This window comes from Trachurus trachurus (genome assembly GCF_905171665.1).
Source record: "Trachurus trachurus genome assembly, chromosome: 10".
Classification (NCBI taxonomy): Eukaryota; Metazoa; Chordata; class Actinopteri; order Carangiformes; family Carangidae; genus Trachurus; species Trachurus trachurus.
The window spans coordinates 23,323,829-23,346,850 of NC_139894.1; the positions used below are offsets into that span (position 1 = coordinate 23,323,829).

A 23,022-nucleotide genomic window follows, 5' to 3' on the forward strand; every position below is an offset into this window, starting at 1 on the left:
GACAGTCAGCTTTATCACTGTGCCCAGCTGAGAAATTGTTTCCATATTATATTTCTCTGTTCCTGTGTGCTGTTTTCTCCTGTACTGCTCTGTGATTTATCAGGCAGAATGTGCATCTTTTCCCTAGCAAACACAGTCCCCATTTATAACTGAGCAGACAAGTCCCTTCTATTTGTAGTTATTAATCAGAGTTGACTGTAGCAGGCACGGCCACTGGAGCTCAGACTGATAGACTCTCAGTCAGAGAGGAAAAGCCTGTCACATCCTGCTGACAAATACACAGATTTATGGAGCCCACATAGCCAGGCTACTCTCTATAAACAAATGCATTTGCCTGAAAAGAGCAGCTCTGAAAATGGATCATCGCTATGAATGCACATTTTTAAGCACATGAGGACACAACATTGCTAAGAGTAGAGGGTTGAAGACAAGTTTATGAGAGTATTAAAGCCTGTGTATCGCTCTGTGTTTCCGATGACGTGTAGCTTGACTAATTAACTGATCAAACGCTGGTCCTAATCCCCGTCAGAGCCCGTTAAGTTAATCAGTTTATTACACACCACACCAGAACAAAGACCACATGTAAGAGCTTGACCTTGCTATGAGGAAAGTAGAATATTTTAATCCAGAGCTTTGAGCCAGTCCAGTTAAATATATATATAATTTGTATATGTAGGCCTCTGCTAATACTTTTTTTTTTTTCTCCGTCTTTTCAAAAGTGTGTTTCTCTCCGTGCATCCGTCGGCTGGCTGTTTTTGTTTGGTGCAGCCACTAACCTCTTTCTGTCAGCACCAGCCCCGGAGAGATTAGCTGTGTGAGTGTCTCTTGTTTCCCGGTGGAGCCCGTCCCCAGTCCATCACAGTCCCAGCTGTGGTCCAACCCGAGAGGATGAGGGGATGGATGAGGAGAGGGGTGGGAGAGATGAGTGAGGGTGGGAAAAAAAAGGGGGCTGAAGTCATAGAAAACTGTGGCCATGATTGCGGTAATCCTGTTATCTCTCCTGCTAAAGCTGGCCACTCTAGTGACCTGGAGACACAAATGTTAAGCTGCCTCTGTCTCTCCTCTCTCTCTCGCTCCTGCTCTTTTCACTCCATCCTGCTCTATCTCACTCTCTTTAGCCTGCCTCATTGAATGTCAGGGGGTGGTCTTGGCTCTGCCTGACTCTAAATTCACAGTCTTCACACACACCACAGGCTATCTCGAATTCCGTCAGAACAAAAGGGGTTTTTCTCCTGCAGTACTTGAACTTCTTGCCCATCTCATGCATCTTAATGTTTCCACAGTTGTACAGGGTCAGGGTGTCTAAGAGAAACTGCTCCTCTTATCTTTACTGAATTGAGGCACCATTTTAGCTCCCAGTTGATGATAAATATGTGATTTGATAAACTAATTCCAAACCTTGCATTGTTTTCCCCCAGAAAGAGTAAATAATATGGTCACATTTAGCTTCTCATCTATTAGCCTGCTCCCACTGTCATTTGTTAACAGGATAATGGGGCGTAAAGAGGGCCATTATTCTCTCAGTTCAGAACATATGCTGAAATCCTGCACAAGAACACACTCTAATACACACACAGTCCCGGGCGCTCAGGCTCACACAAACAACACACAAGCAGGACAGTGTCGTTTGAAAGTGAGGACATGTGCACACTGTAAAAGAGCACGTGTATGTTGTGTAGTTTCATCCTCAGCTGGCTCAGTGGCAGGAGCGTCTTGTCCTGGACCCTGTTTGATTGTAATCCTGCCGTGTCAGGCTTGAACCTGACAAACTGCTAGACAGGCCAGTTAGTATTCATTCTAGTCGCTAGATGTTGATAATCAGATAATTGGCATTCTGTGCTCCTTCTCTTGCTAGCAGGCCCATAGATCTGCTGCTATAGGTCAGAGACCCGATCAAAGTCCTCCAGCCCCGATTTGCAATGCTAATAGCCCCCAACAAATAATTGTGCTTAAGAACTGTGTTAAATGAAGCTCTCTGGAAGCCCTCCTAATGTGCCTTTTGTCTGCATAAGAGACATAATAGCAGAGGGATTTTAATTCTGTGGAGAATGCACTGCCCCCTGTTATTAACTCATTAGACCTCGACGCTTTGATTCAGAGCCATTGTCTGACCTTCTCCCTCTGAGTAAGTGGGCTGGGTAACATCACAAGGCTCCAGCATGGCAGTACAGTAGGGAAATGATTCAAGGTGGCCACACAGTCAGATCATTGTGGATCCTACTGTAAATGTCTTGTGGTGGCGTTTAAGGTGCAAAGAATAAACTAATGTAAATGCAGGAATTGGGGTAGCTGATCACAGGAGGGCATAATATTCATGTTAACAAGAAGATAAGCACTAAGCAAACATGGAAATTAGCATTGTGATGAACAAACATAGAAATTCAGATCTCGTGCTGAACTGAAAAGTGCTCATTCAGTAAAGGAGAGAGCACGTCGACTAACAGAGGCAGGTAGAGATTCCAAATGGATAATTAACAGCTTTCTCTCCATTATAATTGGAATCAGTCTAGCCCATTCCTGGGAAAGAGGGCAGAAAATTGAATCAGTGTTGTGCAGATAGAAATTACTGCCATTCTCCACCTTAATTAGATGTCTTTGCTGCAATCGTACCATGGGCAACCGTGCTGGCATGCAGCGCTCAACATATGGCCGTTATCTATACACACATCTCCCTCTTGGAGCCTCTGTCTTTGAGATATGTCTCCTAGGCTACGAGGTATGTTCCGGCTGCATGTTTTCCCTCTGCTGCCATCTTGTCTCCCTCCTCAGACAGATTAAAGGAACATGTCTTATTTTTGAGGTCTTTTCACACTCCTAATTTCAGAGGTCTGTTTTCGTCTGTTGTAATATGCTTCTGTGAGGCAGCACATGTGTGAACACCTTCCAAAGCACCCGACTCTTGAGGACTCGTTCAGCACAGAGGCATCCAGCTCAAACCCAGAGTGATAGATCAGAAGAAAATGCGGGCGGATATTATCATCCTGTTCCAGATGGTCATTTGGATGGCAACAAATGGTCCACTGAGCAAGTCCCACAGAGATTAAAATATTAAGCATGCTTTTACAAATCTCTCCTGGCACAAAAACAAAAATGAAATTAAGGAGAGTCGCCATGCGAGAACAATGAGCAGTTGACTAATGGCTCGTTCACTGACTTCATCACAGCCCAGGTAGCTAGTAGGCCGAAATGGCAGCTGTATTTGCATGCTAATGCAGATGCTGAAAGCTGGGCGAGCACACACTGAGGCAGTGGGATCAACCTTGCGGTGACATTAAATCGCTGTGAGGACAAGTCGGTCCAGCCCGCTGCGGCCACATGCAGGGACACTATAGCTCCCTGTCCTAAGATGTACTGTCCCCCTGCCTCATGCTCATGCTGCGTGTCTGTCAGCGTGTGTCTGGGTTCATTGGGTCGAGTCAAATCTTTTTGTATGTCCCCACTCCCCACCACCATCCGTTTAGTGCCTGTGCGTGCATATGTGTGTGTGAGGGTGTGTGAGTACAGACAAATTGTTTTAAATTGTACATTTTTGCGTTTTGAGTGATGCACCATAAAAAGTGAAAACAGGAAATCTACACAGTTATGGTTTGTTTTGCACATTTTCACTTACCTCTGTGACCGTGATGGTAAATGTGTTTCCTCTGAGCCGTGACTCCTCTCCTCTCTGCGCCGCTGTCTCTCTTTCATCAGGAGGTGATGCAGATGGAACGGCAGCTCGGGGGTCGGCTGATTGACGAGCCTCATGTCCTGCTTTTCAAAGACAGCTACCACAACCTGCGCCTGTCCATCCATGACATGCCCCAGGCGCACTGGAGGAGCAAGCTGCTAGCCGGCTACCAGGTAGGTTGGGCGGCCGTGGGGAGACGCAGGGGCAGGGAGTCGCTGCAGATCAGAGATGTAATAAAAGTGCCTGGCTGAATCTGTCAAATTTGTGAATCAGCTGTCATCCGGGCTTTCTAATGTGTTTCTTTATGGACTCAATTTAGAGTTTTGAGGTATTTCAAATTGACCATGCAGAGAGACTGCAGAAGAACAGAGCACATGCCGGCAAAAGCAATCTTACTGAGCAGTCAAAAGTTGTTCAGGGGCAACTTTTTATTGTTAATGAGGGTTCATGGTCTAGTCGTCTCTCTGGAAACTTGCTTTAATTTTGCTTGGTTCGGAGTTTTAATTAAGCATGTTTTGATTTGGCTTCAGTTGATCACTTTAAAGATTTACAGAAAGGAGTATTTTTTAGTGCAGGGCTGCTCTGTCCAATAACTTCTCCGTTTTTTGGCACAGTGTGCAACTTTAAGTCGTTTGTAGTAGTCGAGGGAACAGTATTGGTGTGTGTGTGTGTGCACCCCTGTGGATAGAGTGTGCGTATTCTTGTGCAGTTGTTCGTGCACATGAGGTGTTTGCGTGTGCATATTGTAGCCAGGGTGTGTGTGTGTGTGTGTGTGAGTGTGTGTGTGCACTAACCCAGAGCTGCGAGCTGATTGATTATCCTAGCTGCCTGTTCTCTCAAAGGGAGCACAGATGAAATATAGAGCAGTATGTAAATATCTGGAACTTCACAACCCCCGAATCTTGGAACCTCTCCACCCTTACTGTACCCCCGCAACACCTGCGTGGTCTTCTGCACTGCAGCCCGGCGACGGAGACACCGGGACTGTTCAAAGAGGACAGTAAAAATGTTTCTGGCTGTAACTATGTAAGCACTGAGCACCGGTCCCTAAAGAGAGCACACGGGCTGTGCCAAGCAAGCAGCAGCAGCAACAATGCACCCAGAACAGAGGCTTATTACTCTGGACTGTGCCTGTTCATTTGGAAGTGTTATTCCCCTCTCAGCAGTGCGGTCAAAAAAGGCCTTTAGTCTCCCCGGGGCCCCATGAAGACTTTTGTGTGTCTCACCCAGCTCCTTCTGTCACATGTCTGCCTGGATAACAGTGCCCCCGTTTGGTTGGCAGGATGAACTGCAGCCCTGCTTCACTTTCAAACTGAGTTCTTGTCAGCTGTTGAGCCAAAGGTGAAGTGAAGATAGCGAGCTTTTTGTGTGTGTGTGTGTGTGTTTTGTTCCCTTTTTACTTTTTTTTCAGTGCTGCCTGTCTGCTCCTCCTGGGATATGCAAATAAGACATGAATATAGAGCAAGAGAAAGGAAAATGTAGGAATTGTCAGCCTTGAATAAAGTTTAACAAACACCTGTGGTAGCCGTTTCCCAGACAGATGTCAGTGCCGCACATTGTAGTACTGCGATGCCTCGGCTTGTACACCATCAGTATCATCTGTACCTGTAACTGGACGGTAATGACACACTGCAGGTTGTTGCCACCTAAATGCCTCGGATGCAGGGAGTCAAACAGCTGTTAACTTCCTCTGCGGAAGCATTGTCAGTCTGCTGCCTCAGATATATTTAGCCGTTTTCACCTAACGATGGCAGCTCACGTCAGCGTAATTAATGAAGATCTTGGTGTATTCTAGGCAGGCGGTCTTGTTATGCCGTGTTTCAGACATGCAGCACTGACTGTGCTGCTGAGTTGCCGTTTGGTATTTGCTGCATGTTTTTTTTTTCTTTTTTTCCTGCAGGAGATCCCCTTCTACCACATCTGGAACGGTTCCCAGCGGTACCTGCACTGCACGTTCACTCTGGAGCGGCTCAGCCTCAGCACCTGTGAGCTCACCTGCCAGCTGTGTGTGTGGCAGGTGGAGGGGGAGGGGCAGAGCTTTAGCCTCGACTTTAACATTGCCAAGGTAACGTTGAGCATAACTACTGGTTCTTAGAGGGGGAGAGGAATTGATTTTTTTGAAATGCTGTGCTGAGGAGAAGGTTTGTTTTCTTTATGCCATTCCCCACCAGGACACCCGAGCTGTGGACTCTGAGTTCCTGTTAATGGACAGTAACGCCACAGCCCTGGCAGGGCCCAGCGCCTTTCAGATCCCGTACCTCATCAGGCAGAAGATCTGCAGCAGCCTGGATGCCCCCTGTCCCAACGGAGCCGACTGGAGAATGCTAGCACAAAGACTTAAACTTGAGAGGTAAATACCAGCTGTACACCACCACAGAGCCTTATCTCCTGGTGTGGAGTGTTGGAGCAAGCTGGAGCAGACAGCTTACACAAAAACTCTTAAAAAATACAGCAGAGCCTCATTTATCCAGACCTCCCTTGAGAACGCAGTGTATTTACAATGCATGTATTTACACAGCGTGTGTAAAATAATGAACAATCACACTGATTGTGAAGGGTCTACAAGGAACTACAAACTCTCAGCAATTTTATACAATCAGTGTAAAGTGCACTGCCACAGTGGAGTGTTTTTCCTAAAGTTCAGGTAAACAAGGTTCTGCCTTTGCAAACTAATCCTCCAACGGAGCTAACATTACAGGATTAATGTGGACTTGATGGATACAGCTATCATTTCTGTAAGAAAACATGACCCCCCTCCTCTCCTCCACCCTTCTTCACTCTCCTCAGGAACAGGTAAGCAGCTTAAAGTCTGCAGCTAAACTTGTACGTGCTACATTCTGCTTAACAGCTGTAATTGGAAAGGTAGCGCTCTAGCTGCCCATCAGAAGCACCAAAAAAAAGAAAAAGATGGAATAGGTTTGGATCCGTGCCGACATCAAGCCAATTGGTTCTCGCAGTGACTGTTCTTTATCACTGGAGTACCTGTAACAGAACGGAGCCAGGCATTGATCCATTATCCTCCAATTTAATTTCTACTTTGTAATCAAATCAAATAGGTACACTTAATTTGTCCAATCAACTTTATTTACCACAATTAATCACAAATTGAATTGATGCACTACAGGTTTAATTAGCAGTGTTTTGCCCACCATAATCAATTCTTATTTGGGCCTCAGGAAGGAACAACTGCTCTGTTGTTTGATCCGTCCTTAACAACATGTTTTCCTGAAAAGGCAGCAGCTCCTTGGCATTCTGTCGTGCTGGATTTCTGCGTTTGTTTCTGTGTGGATAAAGTGTTGTGACCGAGCGGAACGGGACCAATCTATAAAACTTAAAAATGCCAAGAACCTTTTATTTGATCTTTTCCTCCCAAGACTGCGCGCACGGCTGTGTCTGAGCCATACAAGATAAGCTCGTGTTTCACACAGCGAGGTGAATAAGCAGGGTTGACATGTCGGACACTAAGCTCTGTCTTTTTTATCTGAATAATGACACTGAGGTTCATTCCCAGACAATTTTTTTTGACCAACGCTTCTCTTTGTTCTCTCCCGATGCAGAGGGAAGGCTGCGTGCGCTATAAAATCCAATTGACTCAAAAATAGCAGAGTGACACTGTGTTCTCTGCTCGTGCACCCGCCGCAGCAGCCACATGTTTATAACCATCACAGAATGCTTCACTAGGCAAACACAAGATGTGAGGAAGTAATGGACTCTGCCTGACCTTTCTCAAGGTGAAAAGGACTTGGTGGTGTATTGGGCTTCCTGTCTCACCCCTCTCTACTCCCACCCAGAAAAAAAACACTCCCTACAGCACCACTGTCCCCCTTTTTGCCAAGAGTTTACACTGTTCTCTCCTTTTTTTTAATGTCACATGGTCTATGTAACAGTTAAGACCCCAGACATTTGAAGAACAGAAAAAGGCCATTAAATCAAACAAGCATCTTCAGGTACTGTGGAGATCGGGTCCCACTCAACATCAAATATACAGCTGGCTGGGGCCACTGCTTTGTTGTCATTGATTGGGTTTGATCGTAAAGGTTCCTGCTCCTAAAATGGAAAAGGTCACTTCCGACTTAACTGTGAAAGTCCATATAGGATTTACTATATGGGATTTAGGGCCAATTTCAACATCAAATAAAGAAGAATGAGGCTTATGCTGTTAAGCCTCAAATGAAAATTGCCAGAGATTCTGTATTTGATGGCGGTTTGAAGAGCTCCACTGTGTTCTTTATACCTTTCATCATTTTTTTACTTAGTGCTCCAACACTGCACATCAGGATGTAGCAATATAACACAATAAAACTTGACATTGACAGAGTTACAAGAAGCAGCAGCACAATAAAACAGTGTGTGAAAAGGTTTTCCTGAGACTGCGTCGGCAAAGAGAAAATGAGAGACTGTCCGTCTTGATGCGAGCACATTGTTTGATTTAATAAAAATGTCTCCTCACTGATATTCCTGTGTTCTCCTCTCTCCTCCTCTCCGCAGACACATGAGTTTCTTTGCATCCAAAGCAAGCCCAACCTCTGTGATCCTGGACCTGTGGGAGGCACAACATTTCCACAGCGGCAACATCAACCAGCTGGCCACAGTCATGGCTGACATTGGCAAACAGGAAGCCATGATATTCCTGGTCTCCGATGGCGAGTGCTAACCCAGAAAAAAGGGGAGAGACTGATGTAGAGGAAAAGTACACAACACAAAAACAACCACCACACACACACACACAAAAAAAGAACAATAACCGCAGCAGGAATCGAAGAGCAGAGCTGTCCCAGTGTCCCTCGTCTTCACTTTAGAAGATAGTACTAAAGGGTTTGTGTAGGATTGAGTCCCTTTTTTCCTTCGATCACAGTAAAAATCTTTAAACGACAGAGGGAGAACCGAGGGAGAAGGTAGAGTTTATGTGTGTGGGGAAATGTATTCATGAACTCAGTCAATGAAAATCCCCATTTATTTTCCATCAATGATTGAAGTGAAATTAGTCCACACCCGGGTTCTACTTTAAAGATCACTCTAAATTAACTTCATGCCTTTTCTACAAATAAGCCATTTATGGCTAACAAGGAGCAATATGCAAACATGATGCTATTACTAATGTCCAATATTGCAAATTCAATGAATAATTTTTGAATATGAGTTATTTATTAAATATTAAATAAAAGGGATGCGACAAAAGGTGCCAGCCATTTCAGGTTCAAGAGAACAGGCGACATATGCAATTGGCAGGTTCGTTATATCTGACATTATCCCACTGAACACATCTTCAACAAGGTCATCAGGGTCCGTGAACCTCCCCCTCCCGTCCACTCCCCAAACCCCCCAAGTCACACCGTATAGATGGACGTCTACTGTGTGTCATTATCTGTATCTTTAAAAAACACACACACACACACACTCTCACACAGGCGGCTTGTAGCACACCGTGGACTAACAGGTTTCAAGCAGATTGTATGTCAGAGGCCCCCCGAAAAAAACACCCCATCTCATCTTGTTTGTGTGTTTTTTAGTCCAGCCGGTATCACTACTGTGAATGTAACATCTTGACATCTTGATTCAGCAAGACGCTTCACAGCTTTCCTGCTTCTAAATCAATATATGTGGGGTTTGGGTTGTTTGAACTTTTTTTTTTAAAGGGAGGAGTGAGTAATATCTTCACTAAAGTCGTACTGCAGAAGCCATGTCTATTTAAAGCCTGTGATTCTGATCCGTCCAGTTCATTTCAAATCTCCTCCAGTTGTTCATTGTGCCATTTTTTTTCTCTCTTTCAAATTACACAGCTAATGAAGGAGCCATAGGGCCGAAAGGCGTTCCAGCTGCACATACTGTACGTGAACACTGAATGTCGTCAAAACTAATTTCTTTAAATTACATTTTCCTCTTGATTACATTAATTCTGCGGCAGAGAAGATGTTAAACATAAAACGGTGGCCAAAAGGGTTATTATCCTGTATGAATAATGCAAAGCACTTTCCCCACAGAAAATCGAATGACAGCTATTTCTTCAATATCCTCACCAGGTTACTCCCATGCAGAGGGTAATTGTGCAGCCTTGTTTATATAATTCATAAAGCAATGGCAGCGGGAATCCTATATTTGCTGTGTGGTTGAGAGCATTTCCACATCAGAGAAACCGTTGTCTCTCACAGAAAGTTAAGAGTAGCCTATTCATACTGTCACGCCTCTGCTCGCAAAAGATGCTTTGAAAGGTTTTTTTTTATTTATTTTTTTTATTGTTGTTACTTTTAGCCAGCGTGGCAAAAACGATCCAGTAGACTCCTGCAACAAACCATTAACTTGCAACTGCGCATTTGCTTATTTTTATATTTTGCTAATTTTACACTTATTCGTTTTTGTTAATAATTAATGGATCTGTCATGTCAGGCAACAAAAACACAGAGTATCCTTGAAGTCCACTGATTCAGTAATTATACTTGGTGTCAGCAATCCCAGATTAGCCATAGTTGTCTTCTCCGTCTGCCTCAGGGTTGCATGTGAAGTTGTCTGTTCAGAGTTGTAAAGAGAGCCCCTCTCATCCAGCCCCCTCCCAGTTCCAACACAGCGCATCCCACCAGCTCCTGTGGCTTCGACCTTTAACACTGACTGGAGCCTCTTTTATGATTGTCAGATATTTGGAATGTACATTTGTGTTTCTGTGTAGTGGGGGAAAGTGTGTCTTTCTTTTGTCCATGTTTTTTTTTTTTATATAAGGCATCTGAGTACATAAGCTTCTCTGCCATCACATGAAACACGCCTCCTCCCCACTCAGCGCTTTTTACACATCATTTCATGTAGAGATGCCATGAAGTAAAATGTTACTAATTTTTGTTGATTATTATGGCAAAACCCTTGAATCAAGCCCCTTTCAGATAAAACGGTGATGTCACCTTAAATGAACCTTTTCATGTTGAAATGGATCATCGTCACATGTAATATGTAAATACTTTTTCTATTACCAGCCGTGTGCTGTCACTTTGCATACTGTATATCAGCAGAATTGGTAACCAAAGTTTTCTGAGTATCATTTTAGGCCACTACATCCTCACGTTGTTTTACTTGCAGCTAGTGTAGAACAAGTCAAGAGTTGCTGTTTCCTCTGGACTGCGGACTTTTAACGTCCAAATCATTGCGTTACAATTTCGTTTCCTCACTGTTGTTTTTGAGGCAAAAATTAATGCTGTTTGTTCGAGCAGTGATATGTGTCGGTTAATTTTATCACTTTGTAAAGAAATGTAAATTATATTTTAATATAAAGCCAAAAAAAGACACTTAACTGGCGCAGCATTTGTCAAGTCTAAACCGTGACGTGTTTGCCTATATACTGTTCTTTGGCGATCTAGCAGTGAAGACTTTTTGCAGTGTTAAGGGTTTAGAGACTGTTTTACAGGAGTTTCTATACATATTTTGTTTGTCCTTACATTGCATTCGTCTATCTGATTATTTCTCCAACTGTAAGCATTTATATACGAGGTGGAGGAGAAACAGTCGCCGGTGCTTAGTGAATCACTGCACTGGGACTGTGTGGAGGCTAATTGGAGAAAGAAGGACATCAGTTCTTGAGACACTGACAAGCCAGTGTTGACACAGCATGTTTAGATGAGCCATGGCAGTTGTACAGTCAGACTGTGTGTGAAATTTTATCACCCTGTCATTGTCTTGGATGTGTTGTCTAAGCACATTTCAGTAATGTAATTCACCAGCCGCCAGGATGTTCAGCATCTATCTTCACATCTAACTTGTCCAACTAATTACTGTGTGTGAGTGTGTGTGTGTGTGTGCGTGCGTGTGCTTGTGTGATGAATACAGTTTCCTCCATGATAAAATCTGGGCCTGATAGTTCTGTGTAAGACTGGTGTCGGTAACATACATGCTTTGTTCGAGGGTTTATCATTTCACCCCTGTGCGATGGAGGAAAAACTGTATCATCCCCCAACTGTAATTTTTGTGTCACTCATTACTATTCAGTGTCAAGGACGTGCGTGTTTGTGAGAGTGCATGTGTGCGAGAGTGAGACCAGGTGTGTGTATACCTCCCGTCGCTCTGACTGAACTGTTTTCTTTTTGAACTAAGAACAATAGACTTCTGTACTTGTGAACGGTTTTTTCTATTTAGTTCCTTGATTCAATGTTCCTTGCCTTTCTGCAAGTCAAAAATGCTGTATTTATTACATGCCACAGCGCTTATGCAATTGTATAATCCTTTTATTGTTTTTGTTTGTTTGTTTGTTTGTTTTTTAACCTTTTGTGTTCCTTATCGTCAATGTAAATTGTTGTCAAAACTTTTGTGGCAATGGAAAAACTTCTGCTAAGGGAGATTTTCTGTACTTTTTGGACAATGATATGGATTTGTGGGTAGAATTTTGGAAATTCGTTTCTAAGTGCTTTCAAGTATTTACTTGGCCTTATGTATATATATATCTATCTATGACATTTCAGAAAGGTATGTATAGTAATTCAACCTGAAATTGTTGTAAATAAATTATATATTGTTAAATCAAGGACTAAGTCTTTTGCTTGAAAAATTTAATTGTTGATTGATTTCCATAGGTCTAGTAGTAAGGTAAGATGTGACATCAAATGCTCACCTTGTTTCTGAGGAGAAAAGGAATAGTTTGACATGTCAAGTACGCTTAATCGCTATTTTCTAAAAAAAAAAAAAAAAAAAAAGTGTGAAATGACCTTTTCAGCTTGTGTCCTGTCTTCACAGGTGACAAATGTTGAGTTGTGATGGTGCCCAGAGACAAAGTGAATGAATGAATTCTGACCTGAAAACTGTGAAAAAAGCTAGCAAGTGAGCTTGAGTCGACAATATTTTATTACAAAATCGTGTTCAGATGCTAAAGAAAGAATATCCATGCTCAAGAAAATTCAGTTTCTTTCTCACATATTTTTATTCTTATCATCTTAATGGGCTGAGATAAAAAAAAAAAAAAAAAAAAAAAACATCTAGTATTTCACAATAAACTGGCATGAATTAGCTAACTTGATTTTTTTTTTTTTTCTCTTGATGCCTCGGAGGCGTCCCAAACCCCCGACTGGGAACCACTCTTGTTATGAAAGCAAATAAGTAAAAGAGCACTTATAGCAGACTACTTTAGTAATTAAATGGCTACAGTAGTAATATACTGATGCACACAAGTTAAATAAATCATGTCTCTCCACATCTCCTTGATGTTTTCAGTTAAGGTGTTCACAAGGGTCTTGAGGTCAGACAGCTTTTTCTGTAAAGCAGGACTTTTAAAAAGCCAATTCTTGCACTCAGCACGAAAATAAGAGCAAAGCACGTTAGAAAGTCTATTGTCCTGTTGGTTGGGGTGCAGGTGTTAGGGAGAGCAGCATCAGCCAGAGCCTCAGTCCACACAAACTCTTACAGATGGGTTCACTTCTTAGAAACACTTGAGCCCACAGTGTTCTGCCCCAGCACATGGCATTACAAAATTATTTTATTTGAACCACCCAGCAACAAGGAAAACAACACTTACAGGCCCATTCTGAAGCAATATAAATACATATTCAACAATGGCTTGAAAGTATTCTAAGGAATAATAACAATATCATGGTAACAAAAGGACACACACATTTTAAGGACTTTTTTTCCCTTTGCATAAAAAAATGTCACATAAATGATCATTTCAAAACCTTGACAAATCTTCTTAGTTTAGGAGCGTGAAAGATTTAAAAAATAACACCACCCTTTCCAAACACCCACACGTGTGACTATTAAAACTAGATCAATTTTAGGGATTATTACATAACTGAAAATTACAGCTCTTACCCTACAGTATGTGCTCTGGTTTGCCAGAGCTAAAGTGAGAAGTTAAGTAGTCAGTCCTTCTGTAGAGAGGTCCTGTCAAGCGGGAACGGGATGCCCCCCCCCCCCTTTTCTGCTTGACTGGACCCCCATTATGTTAACAGGCACCACAGTGAGAGTCAGTGAGTGGGCCAGGGTCCTGAATGAGGCCATCACTTCTCCACACTTAGTGCAGGAGTAGTAATGGATCATTACCGCAATGTGACACCATTACAGGCTTGATGGCTCCTCCAACTTGGAAGATCCAGACTTGATCTTACTTGAGACTGAACAAGGGTGAGATTAGTGCAGTCGTGAGAAATGTTCAAATCTAGATGAGCCCAAGCCGCATTTTTAATAGCCAATCTATAAATGGCTTCAAAGTCAACAACTAAAGTTGTGGCATGATATGAAATAATTCCTTGACTACTTCCAGTTACACAACTCAGCATTTGGTATTACAGGCAGTAACATTTGGATCGTATTGTTTAAAAAACAGCACAGTAAAGTATGTGAAGCTGCACAACAGGAAAACAGACTGCGTTTAACTAGGTGTGCGGTTGGCAAAGAGGAGTTGTGGAGTGTGTGCGAGTGTGCCAGAGGCTGGATAGGGGTAAAGAGGAGGGAGAGAGAGAGATGTGTCTCTTCCTCTGAAGATGAAGCTTGATCTCTCACACTGGAGCAAAAGCATGGCCTTTGCACAGGGGCTTATCCTTCTTCGAGTAGAACGTCTTCCCCTCCAGGTTGATTTGGCAGAGCTTTAAAGATGAAAGGAGACAGACAGACAGAGACAGACAGATTTAGAAACCAGGGCAGAGGAGATATCAGTCCTCAACATTGCCACTGTGAATTTACAGAGTTTTCTCCTGGCCAGAGAATATTATTTACTTGACAGCGTTTACTCTCAGTAGTCCTCACAAAATGAGAGAGTGAGATAGAGACAGGCTGCAGGTGACAGGAGGGAAGAGAGAGACAGAGGGCAGAACTCGAGGTCGAGAGATGGAGGCAGATTTTTTTTTCAGGTGGCATTGTGCTGGGACAGTCAGAAGAGATGGGGCAAAGGGAGAGCACCACAGGGAGCCGTATCAATCAAAATGACTTACAGCACAGACAAAGCACGTATCATGCCAGCTGTAGCCCAAGGCCTCCAGAAACCGATCTCCGGCATCAATCTTAAAGTCACAGCCGTGGCATTTGGTGCCAAACATCTTCTCGTAGTCTGCGGAGAGAGAGAGAGAACGGTGAAAAGGAGCAGAGGAGGTGAGTGGCACAGACACTGTAGCCTACTCTAAAATTATAAATTCAATAGAGCTTTTATCATCCTCAAGATCAGGTCAAGCATCCTCCACAGCCTCCAGAATCAGCATATGTAAACATCACTTAACACTTACAGGATGTTCTGTAAAATAGGTTTTCACCTCTTTCATCTTTTAAAAGAACTGGAGACTTCTGCTCTTGAAGATCAGCAATATCACACCGCGCAGGCACTCACACTTGTCTTACATCCGTGTGAGGACATCATGACATCATGCATTCCCGAACCCCTCACTTTAAAGGGATAGTTCAACATTTTGGCAAATTGGCCCATTGCCATAATCGCTATAGTCATAGCAGTAGGTTCGTTACCTAATTGTCGGTGCAAGCTATTTTTAGAACGGCGGAGCAGAGCCATGAGCTGCTCAGAGCTACACTACCGAGGCTAATGGGATTTCTTGGTTTCTCTCATCAAACTCATCAAATACACAATCCAACAACTCCAAAACGCTGTCGTGGACAAGTTGTGACCCGCACATTCACCACGCTATGAGATAATAACAGAACGTTACCAGACAGAGTTGTTTTAGAGGCAAATGCAGAGAGACTGCTTGCTGAAAAACTGTCCCTGAAGGCAACGCGCATCAGCGGTTTTGCATGAATTTACCTCTAAAACGACTCTTCTGGTAATGTTCTGTTATTATCTCATAGCGTGGTGAATGTGCAGGTCACAACACAACGAACCTACTGCTCTGACTATAGCGATTATGGCAATGGGCCAATTTGCCAAAATGTTGAACTATCCCTTTAACCTTGAGCATCACAGATAAATCACCCACCACTGATTCCACCTTGAATCCATAAAACCAAGTCTACACTCTCAAACGGCTTTTTGTAAAGTTAGGTGGACTGGGCCAGATGTTGTCATGTCGATCGTTTCGAATAGAATTTGTCCACACAACCATATAAAGACATGTACCGGTACTCAGATGCACACACACAGACTTCAGGGCTCTCTGACGACAATAACGATGGATGAAGGTGTTTCGAAGCCAAAATGATGGGCTCTTCTCATTCGATCACTTTGCCGTTTTGCGTTACTTTGTCCGCCTACTGTACACGTTGCCTTTCCAGAGTGTAAGGGTAGGATTAGGATGAGGGGAAATTGCTCCAGATACTTAACTGGATTTGCCAGTCTCTTTCATCACAGGGACTCTGGGTAAAGTGTCAGGTTATAATGCCGCTTCTTGAGAGTGAGTGGGTGAGAGCGGCACAATCCCTGCAAGATGCTGAGGCAGCAGAATGTTTATCAGAGTTAAAGGCATTAGTCAGAGTATGAGTACTCAGGTTCTGGCTTTGCCTCTGATAAAGCAGCGATCCACGTCAGAGCCCCGGTAGTGAGGGAGAAGCACGCTGCCCTGCTAAATCATTTACAGCATAATAGAGGAGCACACACCATTCATAAAATCCAATAGAGAAATGTATGAAGTAAACTGGAGCTAAATAGATTACAGCAGATGAAAACATCACACTTTATGATTGACTGTGCAACGCGCCAAGAGATTCATGATGTAGGCCCATGCCAAACCCCACAGCAATAATACAACAATGCCGTTTGTTTTACAAATAGTTTGATTACAAAAAATGAAAACGGCTGTGGCTAAACTGGGCAGGGGGGACGTGCTGAGGGGTTTTATTTCAAAAGAAATAACTTGATCACAACACGCACTCTGAAAAACCCTCTAAACCACCAAGTGGCTGTGTTGTTCTCCTCTGTTAGTACCCCGGTGTCTGCTCTGAAGCCTGCACTGCTCTGTACTTAGCTAAGCAGCCATTTAAAGCCCCAAAATATGACATCTTTCATCAAACATGCTCAATCACGCACTTAATGCTGTGTGGCAGGGTGTCGGTCCCCCCCTCTGTTCCTTCGTGTACTCAGGGCCCAGTGCAGATTTACGATAAATACATGAGGCTGGATCCACCAGATCCATGTGGAGAATTACAGGGGGTCTTACATGGGTTGAGGCGTTCGCAGCTGGCAGTGCAGCTAATCAATCTTCACACTGAGATCTGAGCACGCTTTCCTTCGCTAATGCTAAAGCATTACCTTTAAATACTGCCAGCGTTTAATTCAGGTTTAGGATTCAATTTCCTATTAAAACTATGGTTTCTGTGGGCATCTCTGTGGCGGTTACAGCTGCTGCTGCTGCTGCTGCTGCTGCTGCTGTTACCATTGTTGTTGTTGCTAACCACCGAGTTCTTCTTCAATTCTCCCTCCAGAAACCACATATTACCATGTTTCCTTTTATTTGCGGCAGCGGATTTTTCACCATGGTGATTCCTTCATCTCTTTTATGAAGCCTCAAGAATGTGGGACAGGAAACGTGGCATTATTAAGTATGAATGAGCGACAGGGACCTCGAGTGAAAACATATTCAAACTAAACATTCAGAGAGAACTCGGATGTGGTTTTTGTTGATTTCACTAACAGTAATTAAACAACATCATCACGCCTTCACATTATTGTTATGACTGCTGTTGTATTGTCGCGTTTGACAATTTGCAGCTTCCTGCTGTGTGTGGAGAAGACTGAATACATATTCATCGACTTCAATTTAATTTAGAAGCACATTTTACCGAGTGTAACGCTGGTAGAGCGCTGGGTGCAAATAATTCATGTTTTTATGTCCTTGGTCTACGATACTGAACGACTCTGTATTCTCCACCACAGTGGTCTCTCTCTCTCTCACACACACACACACAGACACACACACATATTAAAACCTGTGTGCAACAATCAAATTTGACAACTCACCTCTCTCACAGTAGGGTTCGCCCTCCTCCATGTAAAAAGCTTGGTTCCTGATAGGAGCCTTGCATGCTGCACATTTGAAACACTGAACGTGGTAGGTCATCTTCAGGGCGTGCATGATTTCCTGAAAAGGGGAGAAGAGGGTTTTTTTTGTTTTTTTTTCCCAGCACAGTGTTACAAATACTTCTATTCTCTATATCTTCTATCCAACTGTACCATTTCATTTCATTTTCTACGTTTTGACGTATGAGACACGATGAAGCAGCTCTTACCCCTGTGATCTTCTTTTTGCACTTGGCACAGTTTGGAGCGTATCGGTTATCGTGGCACTTAGTGCAGTAGACAGACCCTCTCTCCTCAAAGAAGCCCCCCTCGTCCAGGACCGCCTTACACTGTGAACATGTGAACTCCTCCGGGTGCCAAGAACGGCCCAGCGCTACCAGGTACCGACCCCTGGATAATACACACACACACACACACACACACACACGAAGACATCAGAGGCCTTATTAAAATCTGCCAAGTAGTTTTCTGTTTCAAACACAGAGGAGACTTGAACACAAACAGCTGTGGACACAAGAGCAGACACCTGTCTGGTTCTACTTCTTCTGCCTTCACTGGATGGAAAAACAAATCAACGTTTTGCTCACAACAGTGACCGGAATAAGAAGTGAGATTTCTCTGTTATCTGTGAAATGTATGAAATGAGATTTAAATTATGTCAAAGTCAGCGCAACACTTGTCTCTCCAGAGATAATGTAATGTCTCTGAACTCTTAATTATGCTGACTGAACTTATTTGCTGCGGATAGTATGTGTTAGTTTGTGTATATTAACTATCTTTAATGATGTGTCATTTTTCTCTAACAGGCTTTTGAAGGGAGCAAACATCAGGACCGTTTCATGCTGGTAAAAGGAATCAATCAAACTGTCAGTGTGGACGGGGCCGTGCGGTCCTACCTGATGATTTTGTTGCAGGCGCCGCACACTGGGGTCCTCCCGCTGTCCTCGGGCGCCTGCTGCGCCGCCTGCAGGATGGAGCTGCGGTTCTGCATGGGCGTTGGCTGCACCGGCTGCTGGTGCTGGGTAACCACGGTGCTGGTCTTGTCGGGGCGAAAGCGGTCGGCGAAACCAGGGTCAGTGACCCACGGCGGGCGAGAGGAAGGGCCCTTGCTGCTTGCCGCTGCTGGTGCTGGTGCTGCTACCACTGCTGCCATTGGTGCTGCTACCGCTGCTGCTGCTGCTGCTATTGGTGCTGCCGCTGCTGCAGCGCCAGTCTTGGAGCCTGAGCCAAAGAGAGCGAGGTGATTTGTTTTGGAGCTGCTGCACTTCTGGCCATGAAATAATTCATACCACTTAATCATGTCACAAACTTGGGACACTTTTATGTAATATGCGCGCTCCCTCCAGATGTCTTTTGTGACAGTTTTGTGTGCCATGTTGTTGCTGCTGATGCTCACGTATTGACACTTAATAAGAATCTATTAGCACAACCTCTGCTGGATGCTGCTGGGCTTCTTTTTACGCATCAGCAGGAGCAGAAACTCACCATCTGGTTTATCTGCTGCCTGGGCCTTGGCAGGTGAGGGAGTTGGCTCAAGGCTGTGGGGAGAAAATGACTAATTAGTAAAGGTACACATCTTTCTCTCTCTCACACACACACACACACACACACAGTAACCATGGTTACTGTTCAATGAATGGACTCGGCGTTGGGTATCAGCAGCCGTGGCCGTCTCCATAACGTTGTGCCACAGATTACCTTCTGTGTGACTGATCATTAGCATCATCATCATTAATATTAAACAGCATCAACGGCCGCAGTGTGGTGTTCTCACCTGTTGTGGTGAGATAAGCTGGTTTCGTGGGTAAATTCAGCTGAATGTTTAGGAAATTCACCGTAATGCAATTTTCTCCTGAAGAAATAAAATATTTGTCATTGCCATGTTTGTCACTTTACTAAATCAATCTGAACGACAGCTATCGTTTGTGCTCTGCGCTGCACTGAAATGGTTCAAGAGTTGCTACTGTAACGTGAGCAACGAAAAAAAACAAGAAATCCTCTTGGATTGATTGATGTCACTCACAGGCAAAGTTTGAGGTGGAGAAACTCATCACAAGCGTTGTACTGTCAGGTTTGGATGCAGACGAGCTTCGCATCAAGACTGCATGCGCACAAGTGTTGAAATAAAGAGATGTTTCTACATTTCAAAGTTCTGTTACCCGCAGCAAGCGTCACTATATTCAGAAAATCTTCAAACCATGACTGAGACGGAAAAACAACTTCTGAGCCAAGACAGTGAGCTCTGGAGACATCTTATCTGGGGAAAAAATATAACACCGCCTTAGGCATCCATCATGTTTACATCATCAACTGTGCCATCTACAATGCACTAATGAAAGATGATGAAATCATTTCTCATTTGCAAAGAAAAAGAGGAAGATGTGAAATGAATTACCCCGCAACAGCCTTGTTCTATAGCATCGCCTGCATCAGGTTGAGTCTGCCTATCAATTATACTCGTTATGTATTCATACAACTAAACGCAGGAAGTTAGAGAGGCAGAAGAAGTTATAGAAATACAGCTGGGAGCTATCTAGCAAGAAGAAGAAGAAGAAAATCAGTCTGCCACTTTCCAAACAGCGTACTCTGAATAATAAAGGACATTAACTCCCTTTGCAATAGCAATAAGATGGCTTGCAGGGCTGGTGACGGGGAGAGGAAGATAAATCTGTCTAAATTAAGGAGGGTAAAACCCCCTGCCAGGAGATTTTGGGTAAGAAGCTACAACAAAACAGTCAGGATGAGATGGATCTCTGGCAGTCGGGTCAAACAAAGGACACAACAGACCTCTTTCAGCCTCCAGTCACAGGCCCTGGGTCAGCTGCCCTCCACCCCTCAGGCCGGCAAACCTAATCTTTGGAACCCCACCTAACGACGCACAAAACAACATCCTGGTCAGCACCGCTGCTTCGGCTACACACCCTTGGCACGCTGCCCTACATGACAATAGGCCTGTGGCACAGACTTCTCACACACCTTTGAGATGTTTGTTTGGCTGCACCTCACTACGGTGAAGGTTGCAGGTGCAAATTGGAGCGCATCCTCTACCGCAGCTTATTCCCTGCTGGAGCAGTCTGGGTCATGTTTCCTTGACATTTTCACTGCTTTCAACATCCTCCTCCCCCCCTGTCTGCTCAGCAAGAGGCTCAGTGTGCTGCAGGTGCACAATTCCTGAATCAAAGACGGTGAAGACAGGAGGGGTTTTGCCTTCACCATAGAGTTTTGGACATGGTGCAGAGCAGCACCCCATGGAATAGTTGCTTGACATTTCCTGTTCACTCTTTGCACCTTAGATTTCAGATTCACCCATGTTTTTTTTTGGTTGTTGTTTTTTTTTTGCTTATTTTTTTGGGCTTCCTCTCCTGTGGGATGCACTGAACTGAGCAATGAGGAGTTTGTTGGCAGCTCTAAACCCAACAGAGAGGGGAGCAGGATTTTGATTTCAGATGGAGGAGGAAGCCACTGACATATGTCAAGCCTCCGTAGTGACGAGGTGATGCTGCTCCACAAGATCCTGAGTGTGTCAGATGGCAAAATGTCAAACAAAGGTGGCAAATGTCTTAGAGAGCAGAGTCTGTATTTCTACAGAGTGCTCTACATTTTCACTTAAAACCTCCTCCTGTCGTTCCTTACTATTTACAAAGAAAACGACAGGAAATTTGCACATAATCTCTAGTTTTCTTTCTTATACTATTACAAAGTATGTTTATCACTTATTGTTTTCTGTTACCACTGAATATTTTCCACATGGTTGTGATGATTAACTCCAGCTCATGTGTCAAAATGATAAGGCTGTCCTGTATTTCATTATTTTTAAAACACAAAACGTTTCTTCTAGTTTTGCCTATTAAGACATTCATTTGGTCATATTATCAATTATCATGTAGTTATCAATCACCATGTTATAGCCTTAACTTAGTTTAATAATTGTGTAATTTATTAATTTCTTCGCAGAAACAGCTATTCTTTATTAATTATTTATTATTTCTTTGTTAGTTCTCGGCCACCCCCACAGCCTACATTGTTTTGGTTGGTTTCAAGTTTCACCTGCCAGGTTTCTGTTCACATGTTTCCATCACAAACCATTACGAAGTATCACCTTATAACAAGCAACCATTCCACATTTTTCTCCTGGGCAACTGAAAGCAAAAGTACATTTTGTATCTTATTCACGGAGCAGCTTCCTGGATAGACTTAGATAGATCTTTTTCCCTAAAAGTTTTTTTTTTCTTTTTGTACTTCTAATTCAGGTTAATACCTGACCATCACAACTATTGATCTCAGCTTAGGTCTTTTCTCTCTGGTAAAGAGCAGAGACTCCTCAGCTGAACTCTCCAATCTGATGTTGGTCTTTTCATTAGCTTTTAAATACTCTTGGATATTTGTATTACAGGCAGTTGCAACAGACAAAAGACTGATTTTCCTCCCTGTGCACTTCTGTGCTTTATAAATGTGCGCTACTCTGTGTGTGTGCTCATTTGTTGTTTTCATGCCTGACTACACAACCATTTTCTCTGCGAGGCAGTAAAAGGAGACCTTGAACCCTGATCTTTGAGAAGACATCTCGTTAATTCAGAGCTGTATAAATACTGAGGAAAGCTCTGCTTCTACATTATCATTTTTTGTTCACTACAACAAGTAAACAAAGAAACTGGTTGTGACTTAGCCGGAGAAAGAGATGGATCATGTAAAGCTTCAACAACAAACAAACAAGAAGAAAGGAAACACTCAAAGAAGAAAGGAGGAAGAAGCAGGAGTTGCTTTTTTTCAGGTGTTTTATATATTTTTTTGATGACAGCAGAAAAAAAGTACAGATTTATCTTCCTTTTCTTTCATAATGGTTGGAGAAGCCTACAAGATGAAGGGGTCAGAAATGAAAACTCTAAAGGATGAAGAGCTAAATAAATGGAAGCAGGCAGAGACAGAGTGAGAGAGAGAGAGAGAAAGAGACAGACAGATCAAAAGGAGGGTCTGAACTTCACAATCAAAGAAGAATAACGAACAGAAAGGCGCTTCCCACTGCTGAGGCCCCCCTTCCCACCTTCCCACTCATTTACTCCAAGTAACGCAGTGTGAAATGGAAAATAGGGCTACAGACACAGTGGTCCACAGAGTTGTCAACAATCATCAAGTCAAAAATTCAGAGGGAGATCTTACACTTAGGCTCAGTATGCAAGGTTCCACTTTGGGCTTTGTCATCTAGGCTACGTTTCTTCTATTTTTGCTTTTCTTTATTTCCCCAAACTCCTTTTCCACCCCATGTGTATCTGAGAGGTGAATTTGTTAACTGCCATTGGATGGTCGGCTATCTTCGTCGTCTTTGTCACGTAGTCGTTGCGGTGTAGCTATCGCTAGCAGGCTCTGGCTGGGCTCTGCATCCCATGGCGTCTGAGATGTCGTTCAGGATTTGATATTGAGAGCGCGAGCAGACCTGTCG

At 43.4% G+C, this 23,022-nt stretch overlaps 2 protein-coding genes across 2 annotated transcripts in view; one reads left to right on the forward strand and one right to left on the reverse strand.

Annotated features, from left to right (window-relative positions):
- unc5a (unc-5 netrin receptor A) overlaps positions 1–8,321 on the forward strand; it is a gene marked incomplete at its 3' end in the record, with an annotated part of 127,911 nt that extends 119,590 nt beyond the window's left edge. The window contains exons 13-16 of the mRNA XM_083980466.1: positions 3,691–3,840; positions 5,568–5,732; positions 5,839–6,017; positions 8,156–8,321. Coding sequence (XP_083836592.1) covers positions 3,691–3,840; positions 5,568–5,732; positions 5,839–6,017; positions 8,156–8,321 — 660 coding nt within the window. The remainder of the gene's footprint in view (positions 1–3,690; positions 3,841–5,567; positions 5,733–5,838; positions 6,018–8,155) is intronic.
- Positions 8,322–12,710: 4,389 nt separating this feature from the next.
- Positions 12,711–23,022, reverse strand: part of pdlim7 (PDZ and LIM domain 7) — a 32,338-nt gene continuing 22,026 nt past the window's right edge. Inside the window, exons 8-13 of the mRNA XM_083980955.1 lie at positions 19,047–19,123; positions 18,482–18,719; positions 17,795–17,975; positions 17,526–17,646; positions 14,560–14,675; positions 12,711–14,214 (exon numbers count right to left, since the gene is read on the reverse strand). Of these exons, the coding sequence (XP_083837081.1) occupies positions 14,128–14,214; positions 14,560–14,675; positions 17,526–17,646; positions 17,795–17,975; positions 18,482–18,719; positions 19,047–19,123 (820 nt within the window). The 3' untranslated portion in view covers positions 12,711–14,127. The remainder of the gene's footprint in view (positions 14,215–14,559; positions 14,676–17,525; positions 17,647–17,794; positions 17,976–18,481; positions 18,720–19,046; positions 19,124–23,022) is intronic.